This window comes from Pelodiscus sinensis, chromosome 16 (genome assembly GCF_049634645.1).
Source record: "Pelodiscus sinensis isolate JC-2024 chromosome 16, ASM4963464v1, whole genome shotgun sequence".
Taxonomy (NCBI): domain Eukaryota; kingdom Metazoa; phylum Chordata; order Testudines; family Trionychidae; genus Pelodiscus; species Pelodiscus sinensis.
Window position 1 is genome coordinate 23,204,431 of NC_134726.1, and position 15,842 is coordinate 23,220,272.

The 15,842-nt window shown below is 39.9% G+C and overlaps 1 protein-coding gene across 4 annotated transcripts in view; it reads left to right on the forward strand.

Moving 5' to 3' along the window:
- CYTH3 (cytohesin 3) overlaps window positions 1–15,842 on the forward strand; it is a 136,612-nt gene that overhangs the window by 111,156 nt on the left and 9,614 nt on the right. For all 4 annotated transcript variants that reach the window (XM_075899498.1, XM_075899499.1, XM_075899500.1 and 1 more), the window contains 4 exons: window positions 2,408–2,488; window positions 6,262–6,374; window positions 8,390–8,538; window positions 9,304–9,415. In XM_075899498.1, coding sequence (XP_075755613.1) covers window positions 2,408–2,488; window positions 6,262–6,374; window positions 8,390–8,538; window positions 9,304–9,415 — 455 coding nt within the window. The remainder of the gene's footprint in view (window positions 1–2,407; window positions 2,489–6,261; window positions 6,375–8,389; window positions 8,539–9,303; window positions 9,416–15,842) is intronic.

The window sequence follows — 15,842 nt, forward strand, 5'->3', positions numbered from 1 at the left end:
AGTCTGGTATTTTTTGCCTCCTGTCCGGTTTAAAAAAAAATTCAGAAAATACCAGACATCTAAAATGTCCGGTATTTTCTGATTTTTTTTCTCAGACAGGAGGTGAAAACCCCGGGTGCTTACCCGGTTCCGCAGGGGAGCTGACCGGCCTGGCACAGGGAGGCAAGATGGCGGGCGGCCGCTGGTAGCCAATTAGGGCCAAAAAGCCTCAAAAGCATTTCTTAAAGGGGCCATGCTGTTTTTTTTATTCTTTTTGCTTAACAACTCTCAGGGTTTGTTCAACAACTTTGGTTTCCCTCTTTTTTTCCTCAACAGAATTTTTTCCCCAGTAATGTTTTGTTTTTGTTTTTTTTGTGGGGTGGGAGTGGCGGGTTCAGTATTTTTGATTAAACCATCTGGCAACCCTAAGTGCAGTGCAGAAAGTATTTATTTAAAAAAAATCAGCTACAAGATTATATTGCTGGTAAAACCTGTAAACTAATCTTTCTGATTGAAAAGACATAACTGTATTTTTTAAAATCAAAATCAGATGCCAGTTAAAGATTTATAGCCTAGTCAATTGGGCCCTACTTTTGTAAACTGATCTGCTCTGCCATATCCCCTTTAAGCACACATTCAATATGTGTACAGAATTGGGGTCTTAGTTTGCAGTTAGTGATAGCTCCCTAGGATTAAGTAAGTATAATGAAGTCTATACTGCAACAAAGTGCACAATATGGAGGAATTTCAGCTGTTTGTATAAATGTGAGAACTTGACTTCCAAGGCACATTTCAAACATCTTTTTGAATATTTCAACTACAAGTAATGGAAAATGTAGATTTTTATAGATAGCTCTATAGATTCACTATGCATTATTAACTTAATCTTCATATTACAATGGAGTTTGTATAATGTCCTCGATGTGTCTTCTCTTTTAAGAAAAATGCATCACACATTGGCATCTGATCTTGAAATAATCTTTGTTGCCCTTTTCAGGGCCAGATTCTCAAATCTTTGGTTATACCACTAGTCCTTGTTTAAAGAGTCAGTATTACCACTGAAGTCAGTATGATTATTTGCATGAGTTTGCTGTTTGCAGGATCATAGCAAACTAGTTCAATTTACAGTTTAAAAGATTATTTCCTAGCTCTTCCCGTCCCAGGCCTGCTAAAGCTACAGTCTTCATCCAGGATCTGAAAAAAAATCAAGCTGTTGTTGTGTTTGTTTCTTAGCTAATTAATCACTAAAATTTCATTGGTTTCAGTTATGGAAATCTACTGTGTCTACATAACTCAGTTTCTATCTGACTGAATTCTGAACAGTTAACTGCAGACTAATATAGTAACCAGCATTATAGATTTGACACTAATTTCTGAGTCGTAATTTGACATTTAGAGTGGCTCTTGTGGGCAGACGACCTACTGTATGCCTTTCTCCAGACTTTCTTGGTTCACAAGGTTTTTTTGAAAACTAAATTGGACAAAGCAAGAGTTATCCTGATAGCACTGGCGTGACCACACAAGCATTGGTTCGGCAGGCTCCTAAACCTCTCAGTGGCAGCTCCATTCTCTCTCCCACTCTGTCTGGATTTAATTTCATAAGACCATTGTTGGTTACTTCACCTGAACCTTGCCTCCCTGCACTTAACTGCATGAATGTTGCATGGCTGAACTCTGAAGAACAGCCCTGTTTGAAACAGGTTTGGCAGGTCTTGCTAGGTTGTAGAACGTCTTCCACCAGGACTATCTACTAGGCCAAATGGAAATGTTTCACTTGTTGGATGTCCAAATGGGTTGGAAAGATTGTATCCTCAGGTTTGCAAATTGACTGTCTCCCATGGCACTTAAATCTGGTCCTGTCAAAGCTCACAAGCCTTCCCTTTCAAGCACAATTCTCCTTGCTACTTTTCTCCTGAAAGATTGTCTTCCTGGTGGTGATTATCTCAGCCAGAAAGGTCTCTGAGATCAAGGGGTTGATTTTGAACCACCTTACCCGGTGTTCTTAAGGATAACGTCCAACCGCGCCCCTATCTGACCTTTCTGCTAAAAGTGGCCTCAGAATTCCATAAGAAGCAGGTCATAGTCCTATCTTCTCAAAACCTCACAAGAACTTGAGGAATTATGGCTGGTTACTTTCTTACTTCCTTTTTATCTTTTGCATTAATAGGTAGCTCATTAACAATGCCATTCTTTAAGTTTACGGTTTGGCATATATATTATATCTCTGCCAAACTGAAGTTTCTATTTCATATATCTGATGAAGTGAGCTCCTGTCTGCAAAAATTTATACAAAAAATTAATGTGTTAGTTTTAAAGATGCCACAGGACTCCTCACTGATTTATTCTGAAACAGAGTAACACTGATGCCCCTCTGATACTGGTGCAGTATAGTAAGTCTCTATTGTCATTTTGTTTTTTTCACCCTCAGAGATGAATTTAATATTAAAGTTCTTCAGGCTTTTGTTGAACTCCATGAGTTTGCTGATCTCAATCTTGTACAAGCCTTAAGGTGAGTGCATTCTAATTGAATTTATCAAACTTCATATTTAACTGAATCTAAGTATAGAGGTGATGATGATTCACTCAAGCAGCCGATCTTTGATTTGAATATATGATTACTCTGTATCTTGTTAGTAAACAAATCTTAGTGTTTCACTCTTTTGCTTGTTTGCATATTCATTGCCTTTGAACTCTAACACACAAAACTAATGATTTCACACAAATGCAAAGGGAGACCGACTAGTGTCAGATGCTTGCTGTGCATGCCATATCACTCACATGTGTAAATTTTCTCAGATAAGCAAAAGAGTCCCTGACTGTGAATTGGAAGTTAGGCTGTGTTGGAAAAAAAATATCATTAAAGCAAAGTATTTTTTACTTTTCAGCATCACCTTCCCACCACCTCAGAATTACATTCTTGCTATTTACTTAAGAAGAATAAATATGCTAACTTTTATTTTTTGTAAGATTGGCAGCAAGCAGATAGGTTAACATATGTATTGCTTGAATTCAGTTGTTAGTCTGGTGTAAATCCAGAATAAGCCCAATGATTTGTAGGGGTTTAGAGAGTGCTTTCAAATTTGCATCCAGAAGAGGCTCCTATCCCAAACCAAAGATATTAAAATGTAGGTATGGTCCTTCCTACACATGCTACATGGTCATGTGGTGAGTCAGAAGAACAACTTTATGCTGACTAAGGATTGAGGCAACTGCCTGAGGAATCAGGATGTCCTCTGACTCCATAGTTCTGTCTAGTATACACAATATTTCAATCTCCTCCTGCTCTTTATAGCAAACCTCAATCCACTCTTCCCCTGGCTGCTACTGTTGATAATGTTATTGTAGTAGCTCCCAAAAGCCCCAACCAAGACGAGCTCTCTTGTGTTGAGAGTTAAAAACAAAACCCTGCAGAATTTATAGACAATAGACTCTAAAGACAAGATACATCAGTTGGGTGTACCACACAGAATAAAAGGTGGCAAAGGCAAGGTACTGCAGACTGGAACACCTGGTTAATAAATGGCCTAGCAATATAGCTGTGGGCATGGCTTTTTTAAAAGATGCAGCTGTATGACAGATTTTAACTCTATCCAGAAATGCACACATTTGCAGTTATTTCCTATTGCTTTCCCCTACCATATCCAGTGGTTTGGGGCTAGTGGAAAGGAGACAAGCTTTGTACTTAGGAAAAGTCAAATAGTTTTTCAGGGGGCCTGCCTTCGCTTGATCTAATTGCCAATGGAAAGACTGCAATGTAAATCATGAGTAATTGAGAGCAGAAGTTGCCTAGAAAATGAAAATTCAATTTACATGCTTACCCACCACCCTTAGAGGCAGGGCTTCACCCTGTGTGCGTCTCAGTCCCTGTGCCTCAGGGCCAATAACTACACCCCGCCCCCATGAGGCAGTCCGGCTTAGTGGCCAGGATCAATAAAAACACCCACCTCTCAAAGGGTGGTGTGGCTCAGCAGTCAGCGTTGATATTCACTCCTTTCCTGGAGGGAAGTGAGGCCTACCGGCCAGAGTCAATAAAGCACTTCCTTCCTTCAGGGCACTGAGTCCTAGCAGCCGTAGTCAATAATAACACTACTCCCTTCCTGCAGGGCAGTGAGGCCTGGTGGTCAAAGTCAGCGACGGTAATCACTTCCTGCCTTCAGAGCAGTGAGGACTGGTGGCCAGAGTCCAAGAATCAATATCAATGCCCCTTCACACACGGCAGGGTGCAACACTGCAGTTATGTTGTACCAAATCCATAAAGTTATCAAACACAAACAAACCACCACCAACTTATTTTCAGGCCTCCTGTGCCTAAAATGTTTCCTCTTCTTTTATAGTGACTTGTCTGAGAAGCTTTTGCTTTCACATGGTTTCTGCACCTAAAATATGCCGTAAGTGAATTTAGTACCTCAACGGTATCAAGGATAGAACTTCTGTTCTAAGAAAGATGTAAAGATTTCGAAATTTAGTCTCATTCCAAATTTCAGTGAAAACCAAAAAATTCAAAATTCTCCAAAGGAAAATTGCTTGTATAGAATTGTTTCAGGTTGTTCAGAATGCTTCATTTAGACAAACTGAAATATTTATTTCTATTCTGACTCTTTGACAGTATCAGAACTTCTTCCTGTTTTTTATTTGTTTTTGTAAACAAAATTTGGGCAAAATTGATTTGATTTTGTGTAGCATTTTGACAAAACTGCCCTACTTCAACAGAATATGGCTCCATCCAAGTTTCTCAGCCCATCTCTATGTAGAACATGTAGCAAGTGTTTGCTGGTTCTGAAGTGAAATTCTTCTTTTCATGCATTGAATAGTGCAGCATAGGTAGTACCAATCCTTCCTTTGGAAATAGTTCACTCTCTATGCCCACTCAACTCTGCATTCTCTTTGAGACTGCCAACAGGGGGCACATTTGTGCTGGGATATCTGTCCACCAAGAACAAGCTTTAGACCATTAAAATTAACTTAATTTATGCCATCAAATAATAATCTGAGGCAACTGCTGTCAGTCACTGCTTATCAGGAATAGTTTAGAACTGGTATCTTAAATATGAAAGGTTCTGTGACCCATTATAAATGTCCTAAGACACTCTGTTTTGCTTGAAAATACTCTTGGTCATCACTTTCATGAATTGGGAGATTAATGTTTAAAATGTCAACAGGGCATCCCTCCTGAAAGCAGATTCAGTTTCTCTCTGGAAGTGTTTTTAGACTGGCACCACTTTGTACCTAAACCTTGCTTTCTTTTTTTTTATTTCATTATTTTATGGATATTGATTTTAACTTGTCTCATATTGACTTCCTGTTTTATGAACATCAATTCGTTTCAATTGGCCAGCTTTGAAGAAGCAGAGCCACAAACAAGAGACTGTGCTAGCTGCCCTAACTTTGCCTGAGAGTTGTAGCTTTGATGATTGGACTTAAGAACACGAATAACAATTCCTAAATGGATATGCCAACAGGCAGTGTGAAAAACATTTTGTGGTACAGCACTTGCTAACGTAATTTTCCTATAAACTCTGCTAATGACAATATTGTTGTTCTGTTCATATACTTTATTAGTTTATCTTATTTTTATCACCATTTGTAATCTACAGTCTTTTTAATTTTATATTGGTTCTTGCAATAATTTTGCTTAATATTTTATTGCAGCTTTTTATCCCTGTCATTTCCATAAAGGGCAAGCCAAGAAGAAACAAAACCTACTCTTTTGTTTCATACTTATAATAGGAGCACTTATTTCCTGTATGTGAATTGCAGTGGTATTGAGAAGTCACATTTCCTTTTTCCAGTCAAGTATTCTCTCGCTATCCCAAAGCATTGACTCATTATGTCCTGTTCAAATGAATATACTGTACTGGGTTTTAGTCTGCTTTTTTGATTCTGGGTTATTGCATATAATACAGCTCTTTTTTCCCTTTCAACAAAATTCTGAGAAGAATATGTTCCTTTTAGCAGTGAAGATGGTCTCTGGTACAGCTAGTTAGAGAGCATGGCCTCCTACATACTTCCTGCTTTTGTCAATGTGGAAGAGGAGAGAATTGCAAAATTGTACCAGAATACATGGTCTTACCAGACTACGTTATTTTGCCTGTGAGAATGCAGTTCTATTGGCTAAATGCGGAGTTAAATATTTTTTGAGATTTGTTTTAAAACAAACTTCTCATTTTATTTACAAATTTATTAATTTCTGCTTAGAAGCTGATTGTTGACAATATATGTCTAATGTATAAATATTGGAATGGGTCTAATTTTACTGAAGTGTTTTACACTTCCCTTTTGTAGGCAATTCCTGTGGAGTTTCAGACTTCCAGGAGAAGCTCAGAAAATTGATCGTATGATGGAAGCTTTTGCTTCACGCTATTGCCTTTGTAACCCTGGAGTCTTTCAGTCTACAGGTTAGTCATGATACATTTTCTATCAGGCTATGTCTAGACTGCAAGCCTCTTTCGAAAGAGGCTCTTTCGAAAGCATCTTTCGAAAGAGCCTCTTTCGAAAGAGAGCGTCTAGACTGCACGGAGAAATTTCGAAAAAGCGGCTTGCTTTTTCGAAAGAAAGCATCCAGTGAGTCTGGATGCTCTCTTTCGAAGAAGCCCTATTTACATTGAAGAACGCCTTCTTTCGAAAGAGGAACTTTCGAAAGAAGGCGTTCTTCCTCGTAAATTGAGGTTTACCGCCATCGAAAGAAAAGCCGCGTTCTTTCGAATTAATTTCGAAAGAACGCGGCTTGAGTCTGGACGCAGGGGAAGTTTTTTCGAAAAAAGGCTACTTTTTTCGAAAAAACCCCTGAGTCTGGACACAGCCTCAGAATCACCTTTATTATATAATTTGTCAGATCGTGTGTTAAACTGCCTTAAATTCAAAGAGAAAGTGGCAAACTTGAAAGTCCAGATTAAGACAATAATGTGAAATGAAAAACCAGAGTGTTCTGTGGTGTGGAAAAAAAATAGGGTCTAATCCGGCACTCCTTATTTGTAAGTATGGAGGGATGCAAAATTGGATCAAAACCATCTTTCTTCCTACTAGTGTTAAAAAAGTCATTTATATAAGCTGTTAATATAGTGCAATGGATCATACAAATGCTACCAAAGATCTGTAGTGAGTTGGGACAAACTAGACAGTAAATGTTATAGCAAAATGCTGCTGCATTAAAATAAGCAATATTTCTGAGATTCCCTGATTTTTTTGAGGAGGGGGGGACAACAATTTCTGCCAGTGCCGAATGTTATGCCACATTACCTATGTCTGAAGTATTAATGCAAAAGCAAAACATGTTTCAAAATAAAATTTGAGGGACTAATGTTAGGAGAATCACTTGGCAAAAAAGAGGAAAAAATAACTTAACATTTATACCTGGGCTTCTTGAAACAGATTTGCAAACCCAGCACTATGTCAGAGGAGCAGTGGGGGTGACTTACAACAAACTGTTTGAAGATAAAATGTGTGTCAATAAGCTTCGTGGTTTGTGCCACGAAAAAGTAAATACAAATTCTCACCTGATGGCATGTTTGAATGTTAACAGGTTAACTTGTGTTCTGAAGGAGCATTCAAAAGTTTTTTTTTCCTTCCCCTAATCTGGATCCTTAGGACATTTTCTCTTTGTATACCTCCATTATATGTCTGTGGTCAGGGGAACCAGCAGACTTGACAGACCCCTGGGGCTACATTTAGGCGTGAATTTGCATATCTTCTGATCCCTTTTTTGGAAGAGGTTTAAAAAAAAAGCAGTCTAGATGGGGTTTTTCATGCAAAACCACCTTTTTTCGAAAGAACCTTGGAAACCTCATTTTTTGAGGAATAAGGGTTCTTTGGAAAAATCTAGACTGCTTTTTTTTTTTTTCTTTTTTTTTAAAAAAAAAACTCTTTTGAAAAAGGGTTCGGAAAAAGATATGCAGATTCACACCTAATTTGCATATCTTCTTTCGGAAGCTGAGGGTAGTCTAGACGTAGTCTGGGTAAGGTGGGTGGGTGGCTTCACTCCTCTAGGAAGAGAGGGATCTTGGCTGGAAGGGGTGGGTCTGGGGCAGCCAGCCCTCAGCATCACCCAGAGTGCACTGCGCTGTCCCCGCCAGCCAGCCCTCAGAGCCACTTGGTGCTCTGGTGGTGATTTCAAGGTCCCACGGCTTTAGCTGCTGCTCCTGCAGAAGCAGCAGCTGGGAGCTCCAGGCCCTTTTGAATCACTGGACCCTTAGGCAACTGCCCTCTTTGCTCCCCCTCCCCCAGTGGCCCTGTCCATGGTTCACACCAAAGAACTCAAGACTTACTCTTGTATGTAGCATTTTGTTGTTTGTCACACCCCCAAACCCAACATAATTCCCTTTCTTTGCTATTCAGAACTTGCTGGGGTATCTTTAAAAGGCAACTGATACATTATAGTACACAGAGCAATGATTCCTTTTCAATGTTGTTTCAGATACATGCTATGTGTTATCATTTGCGATCATTATGTTAAATACTAGTCTACACAACCATAATGTAAGAGATAAACCAACAGTGGAAAGATTTGTATCAATGAACCGTGGCATTAATGAAGGCGGGGACCTTCCAGAAGAACTGTTACAGGTAAGTTGCATTAAAATGACCAAGTGGCACCTTATGTTTTTTGAAGTGGGGCAACAAGAAGCAAGTGCAACAGTTCTAAGACTGATTTGTCAAATAGTGTGCGAATCATTTTCTCTGATGCAGTTTTGCCGTGGGCTTGCAATGTACAATCCTTGAGAGACTGAGAGGATGAAACAACTTGCTCCACTTAAGAAGCATCTTTTTGTACTTTTTGAGGAATGTTGATTGGATATATATCTCTACAGCCAGTCTCTCTTGACTGGAATCTGCTCCATCCTGCACAAGGTTGAATGTGGGGAGAATAAAGGGGAAAAATAGCAGGGATCACTGAGGAGCCAAAGGTGGCTGTCATGACATGCTGTGGAAGAAAAATTACAATGCAAAGATGTCAGACATTTGATTGAGATTTTCAAGTTAGTGATGTCTAATACTTTTTAAAAACAAATGTATTTAGTGAAGCTTGTATTGAACAAAACTGTTGAAAATCTGAAAGCTCTGGAAAAAATAAGAGCCAAACTTCTTAAGAAAAGCTTTTTATTGAGAAGTACCCAGGAAATCTTCAAAAGAGGATATTTATTTGCAAGCAATGATATCTGCTTTTAACTTATTTGTAGACTATGGTGAAATGCTGCTTAGAGGAGGTTTGGTTCCAGTTCCTGTGGGAGATGTTCTTCATTTTTTTATGTACATAGTCTGGAAAGAGAGAACAAAATCTCTTGGATAGCTGTAATGTACATATTGCTGAATGTTTTTGTTTTCTTCCAGAATTTGTATGAAAGTATTAAAAATGAGCCATTTAAAATTCCAGAAGATGATGGGAATGATCTAACGCATACATTTTTTAATCCAGATAGAGAAGGTTGGCTACTGAAATTAGGTTAGTAGAAGAGTAATTTCAATGATACTTTGCTTTGTGTGTTGGTGATGTGTGTGCCACTTCCCTTGCTACCTGCTTTATTGCAAATCTAATAGGATTAAATTAGTAAAATAATTCCTGCTTAAAAACATAAGATTTGAAAACCAGTTACTCCTTTATACCGGTTTGTGTAATTGCTAATTCTGTGAAGTCTAAAAAGAAGTAATCTTGTCACTTGAATTTTGAAGTGGACTTTTATTTCTGATACTTGAGAACTGAAACTTCAGCAGCAGGAAGGAAGCTCTGCTTACAGTTACAAATGCCAGTGACTGAAAAATAACAAATTTATGTGAAACTTTTCCAGAAAACTGTACAGCAGCTTCAGCTCAGTTTTCTGCATAAAAAGCAATGCTTTTATTTTCAAATAGTTGTTTTTGTGTCTCTTTATTTTTCCATATTATTTGTGAGTTTCTGTTGGTTTGGTTTTGGCTATGATTTTAATGAGTGGTTTAAATGTGCCTTCTTGTTTTCCTTATGGCCTATGACCTATCACCTTTCTGTTCTGTGACTGGCTGTCTCTGCTTATTCTGCATTAGGAGGTACGTACCTGATGGCTTTCCAACACCTCCCCAAACTTGTTCAGTTGCTCATTCTTTTTTTATTTTTCTTCTTCTTTGTTTCTTAAATCAAATTTATTGTAGCTCTACACTTCTCACATAATGACACTAACTTTATCCCCAATAGGACTCTACTCATACATAATTTCTGCTTATACATTTTGGTGTTTGTAATTTATTCTCTTCCCACCATGAGTTTCTTCTACAAAAGAATATATACTTTGTCAAGCAACGCAGTTATAGTTATTGTTTTAGATTGCTCTGTAGCATCCTTCAGGCTCACTGAGATACAAATGTGAGGAGTACTTTACACAGCACAGAAGTGCAGTTGTCTTATCTTGTAATATATGGTCTTGAACAGGAGTGGGCAATAATTTTTGATGGGGGGGCACTCCAAGATTTTGGAAATTGGTCAAAGGCCGCACTTTTCTGTGAGGGGGTGCAGGGTCTAGGATGGAGGCTGGGTTCAGAAGGGCACACAGGGTAAGGGACTGGGGTGCAGGAGACGGTGTGAGGTCTGAGAGGGAGTTTGGGTGAAGGAGGGGGTTATGACCTGGGTCAGTTGATTGGGGCGCAGGAGAGGATTGTGGACTGGGGGAAAGGTGTAGGAGGAGGTACGGGGTCTGGGAGGGAATTGTGACTGGGGGCAGGGAGGTGCAGAGGGTTTGGAAGATGACCTGGGGAAGGGTGCAGGAGAGGCAGGGGTGCCAGAGTCAGGTTCTGGCTGGGAGGCGCTTACCTGAGCGTCTACTGGACAGCATCCCCAAGGCAAACTGGGCTCCCTGACGGCTGCAGCCCCAGATCACTTAGAGCTGCGGACTATTCCCTCCATGTGGCTCTCAGCTCAAAGAGGGGAAAAGGCTTGTGCTTCCCTCATATTCCAGGCCAATCTCTCAGCTCATATTGGCTGGTTCTTTCCGGCCAATAGGAGCTGAGGATTGGGCTGGGGGCAGGGAGATCACACACAGGCTCCCCCTCCATCCAGAGCAGAGAGCTGCCAGAATGTGCTTGAAATCCACTGCAGCTGTGTGTCTACGGGTCTCGGCAGGGTGGTCTGTGGGCTGAATCCAATGGCTTTGTGGGCTGGATCTGGCCCCCAGGCTGTATTTTGCCCAGCTTTCATATGATGGTTTTATGTTACTGTTTTTAAGTCATAGGAACTGATGTGAAAATATCTGTGGATTGTAGGTAGATATATTAATATTGCTATCACTCTATTATATTGTCCTATCCATAGTCAGTAAATTCACTCAGTTGAATATACTTTGTTACTTATACAAAAAGTTTGTCAGAATGTTGAATGGCTTATTTTAATCAAAATAGAACATAGGTGAAGTTAGCATGTGCTAAACAGGCAAGTTATTCCATAATAACTTTCTTGTGTGGGTTTTTTAATATAGTTAGTTTATTTTAACTACATATAAAGGCACCTCAGAGTACATGCTTCTGAAGCTTCTAAGCTGCTTTGACTTTGTTTGTCAATGCTTTTGGAAGTGATGTGGCTTGCTTATCTGTTTGAGTTTAATGAGGCAGCCAGCCATACAGGGTAGCCACTTCTCTGATTAGAACAGACTCTAAAATTTGGTTCTATTTTTTTTTAATTTGTGTGTTGTTTTAAAACACTGGCTTAAAGACCAAAAACTACACCATTTCAGAGCCAGCCTCTGGCTGCTCTTGTGCAAGAGGAACTTTGTGCCAGCTGAAGCAGCCAGGACCCTGATGATCCCTGAGTGCAAGGTCAGCAGGAATTAAAGAGCAGTCAGCAGCACTAGGCAGAGGGGAAGTACACTAAAGTCACAGAAGGGCCCATCTTCCATTCTCACTAGAAGTTGGGGGCTGAAGAAATACGAGAGTCAAGACACTTTTAGGGGCTGTTCAAGAGCACTGGACCTGTGAATCCATGAGAGCTGGTTGTGGCACCTGGAAAAAGTTGTAACAATGATAGCTACTGCATGTGCTTCCCCAGTCTCTGTCCTCTGTAGGCAGAATGGCTCCAGCCACGACAGCTGGTAGGTCTCATGTGCTGGTTTTATGTGACTGTTTTTAAGTCCTAGGAACTGATGTGAAAATATCTGTGGATTGTAGGTAGATATATTAATATTGCTATCACTCTATTATATTGTCCTATCCATAGTAAATTCACTCAGTTGTTCAACTCCCTACTTCTGCGCTAGTGACAACCAAATGAAGAGAAGAGTGCGTTGGCACAAGTGCTTTGGCAGTGTCTATTTATTAAGAATATATTCTAATAAGCGCAGCAGCAGGAGCCACCTTACGAAATACTGTAGCTTAGAGAGGACAGCTATTGGAGACATCACCAGTTAGCAAATTCAGGACCTCATAGCGTCAGGTGTTAAGCACCTTTAATTTCTGTTGACTTCCATGGGAGCTAGAGGTGCTTGGCCCCACTTGCAATGAGACCCTTAGAATACTGTCCCGGGAGCAAGGGCTGCAGAGGGCCATTTAAAGTGGGGGAGGGCATAAATTTGCCCTCCTCACCTGAGCCCTCTATTTTCCTCACAGGTGTCTCCTCCCTTCTGTATGAGTCCCGATACACACTCCGTGTAATTTGAGTAAGCAGCATTGCAAGCTGATGTGTGGAGTTATAGCACCTGTCAGGTTTGGCCTGGGCAAAAAGTGGTTGGACTTTAGTTTGTGTGGCTTCCCACAGCTATGTGGCCTATAGCCAGGAGTCTTGCTGTTTGCTTGTCTCCATTACTTCATCTGCAGATGTTGAGAAATTGCAAAATCCTTAAATACCCTCATTGTGTTCCTAAGTAAAAAAGCAGAGTTTCTTCCTGTTGATGTTTGAAGACATAAATGGCTTAACAGGCACAGTATTCATAGTTGAGACAGTTTAAAATATTACTTGAAGAGCTGATACATTATATGTTCCACAGTATGTGGCAGTGCTCACCTCAGCTGAAAAGATTTCTTAAGACAAGACTTCAAGAACTAGAAATATTTTAGCACAAAAAAATCCAGATAAGTCTGTTACCACTCAGAGCATTTTTAATATTCTCTACAGCTTTTAAAATCTAAAACTTTTGATGAAGTTTTTTAATATACAGAGTACAAATATCTACTTGCACATACTACGATGCAATAACATACGATGCAATAACTTTGCCCTGACTGGTTGTGACATTAATTTACAGTAACTTACCTATCATTTGTATGTGCTCACTAAACAAGCAGTCCTACCAGAGTATCAGTGATGACAGCGTGCATTAATCAGTATCAGTAGTTTTCCTGTAAATCAGACTCTGTGTGTGTGTGTGTGTGTGTGTGTGTGTGTGTGTGTGTGTGTGTGTGTATAGATATATATAATATATATATATATGGCTTACTGTTCTTTGAAAGACTGAGTTTCATCAATAGAGACAGACTGGTGTAGATAAATATTTTTACTAAGTTAAATGAGCTGTGGAGCCATGAATGCTGTGACCAGAAATAAACCTGGTGATTTTTTTTTTTTTTATCCCTTCAGTTTTCTCATTGCCAGGAAGCTTGACCAATATATTAGTACGATGTATGGATATATTCTGACTCTGAGTATTAAAGTAGTGTTAAGTCATGTTCTCTCTTAGCACACTGTATTATTCCTAAGTTAGGGATAGGGTTGCCAGAAGTCCGGTATTGACCCGGACAGTCCGGTATTTTTGCCTCCTGTCCAGTAAAAAAAATTCAGAAAATACTGGACACCTGGCAACCCTATGACACGCAGCAATTGGGCCCAGCCCCCGGTCCCCTCCCCCGCTTACCTGGTTCCACAGGGGCTTGTCTTGTGGTTAAAACAGAAAAACAAAATGGCCACTGGCAAAAAAGCCTCTTCTTAAAGGGGCCATGCTGATTTTTTATTTTTTTATTTTTATTTTTTTGGCTTAACTGCGGTCAGGGTCCCTTTTCTTTCTCAGCAACTTTAGTCTCCCCCCTTTTTTTTTCTCAACAGAATTTTTTTCCCAGTAGTTTTTTTTGTTGTTGTTCAGCTTGTTCAGTATTTTTGCTTAAACCATTTGGCAATCCTAATTAGGGAGGCTCTGCTTAAAGATGGATTTGAATACTCACATATTCATTATCAAAATACAAAGGAGTCTTGATTCATACGAGTAGGAAAAAATGAAGAAGATCAATAGTGCTGTTATTTGCTTTATACTTGAAGATAGAAAAGACATTTTTGTGAAAATAAGAACATGAAGAAGCCACAGGTATATCAAGCTAGTGCTTTCTGATTTGCCTTGTTATAGTGTCTGCTTTCTCATTTTCTTTCATTTAGAACTGCTCAGTTTGCTACTCTCTCCAGGAGCATGATTTTTCTTGTTAGTAATTTTTTATAGTTCATTTGCCCAAAACCTCCAAGGTTTCCAAGGGCTGGTCTAGCTCCTAAGCCATCCTAATAATGTCATTGAAGTCCCAGGGCTTCAAAACACTCTGTTTTTGTGGGGACTTGCCTGAGGAGAGCAGTTTAGATGTGACTTTGCGTTGAAAAAAAAATCCTGCCAAATTTAAAAGTGCCAAAACTGGACTTCAAGAAATAATGTTTTGATTTAGAACATTGGTGTGAATTCAACCAGTGCATTTGTATAGGAGTATTCAACTAACTGTCTTAACTCACAAGACTGTATGCCTTCTAACATGGTACACTGAATGTCTATGTGGCCCGTAAAGTGGCTGAAGATTGGTGAATGCTAATCAAATATCTTCTGTAACAGTTTGAGATCAGTGTTCCTTTAACTGAGCACTTGAGCAGCCATCCAGGAGAGATTCAAATGTCTCACAGCTGGTTAGCAGAGTGTCCACTGCTGGCAACATGTGTTTCTACTGGTGGTGCACATAACAAAATGTATTCTGCAGCTGGATGGAAAAAATTAGAGGGAACACTGCTTGAGAGATCAGTATTTTGGGGACTATTCTCAATAATTACAAAAGGATTAATTATGGACCAAGTAAAGGAATTGCTATTGCGATGAGAATTCCTTCCCTTTCCAGTTAAGAATTTAAAGCTGGACATGGGCATCAATGGAGGGAATGCCTGGGACATAATTATTCTGTGCCAGGATGTGCATGTGATTTCTAAGAACAGCTTTTGGCTGACCCAAAATGTCTGGTACTAAAATAAACCCTTATAATTAATGTGGCTTGAATCATTTTCTCTTTTTTTTTTTTTTTGTTAGAGGGAGAAAAATAGATACTTGGAAACAAATATATGTATCTTAACTGACACAAGAGGAAATGACTTAAGCTGGACACGTGACTGTGAGTGGCAGAAGAGTCTGCTCCTACACTAGGATATCAAGCAACTCACAGAGCATGTGTCGGCCTTTTCAAAGGACCCAGACTTGCTGGTCCACTCTGTACATAGTACTTGCCCATAGCACAGCCTTCTAAAGAGGGTCCTACTTCTCTTCCCTTCTCTTGAAAGTGGGATGGGTGGCTAGGAAACTAGCTTTTGAGGCGCCTTTCAGCTGAATGATTCTCTATATACTAGGGAATGTGAGTGACTAGTCAACTATTCGACGAACAAATGCATATTGGATAGTTGACTAGTGACTTTACTAGTCGCTTCCCCCCCCATTGCTGCCTCTATCAGAGAGAGGCAGCAAGAGCAGGATCTGGTACTGGAGAGCCAGCTTAAAAGCCGGTTCCGCTCAGCACCGTCTCTGTGGGGTGAAGAGGCAGAGGACGCAGCAGAGAATGGGTGGTGCTTCTGCCTTTGAAATGTGGCATGGGCTCAAAAGCAGAAGCACTGTGGGGAGCCTGGGTTGAGCAGGGGATTCAAATAGTCCCCCGCTGGCCCCATGCTCTTGGCTTTTGAAATGCACAAGAGTCCC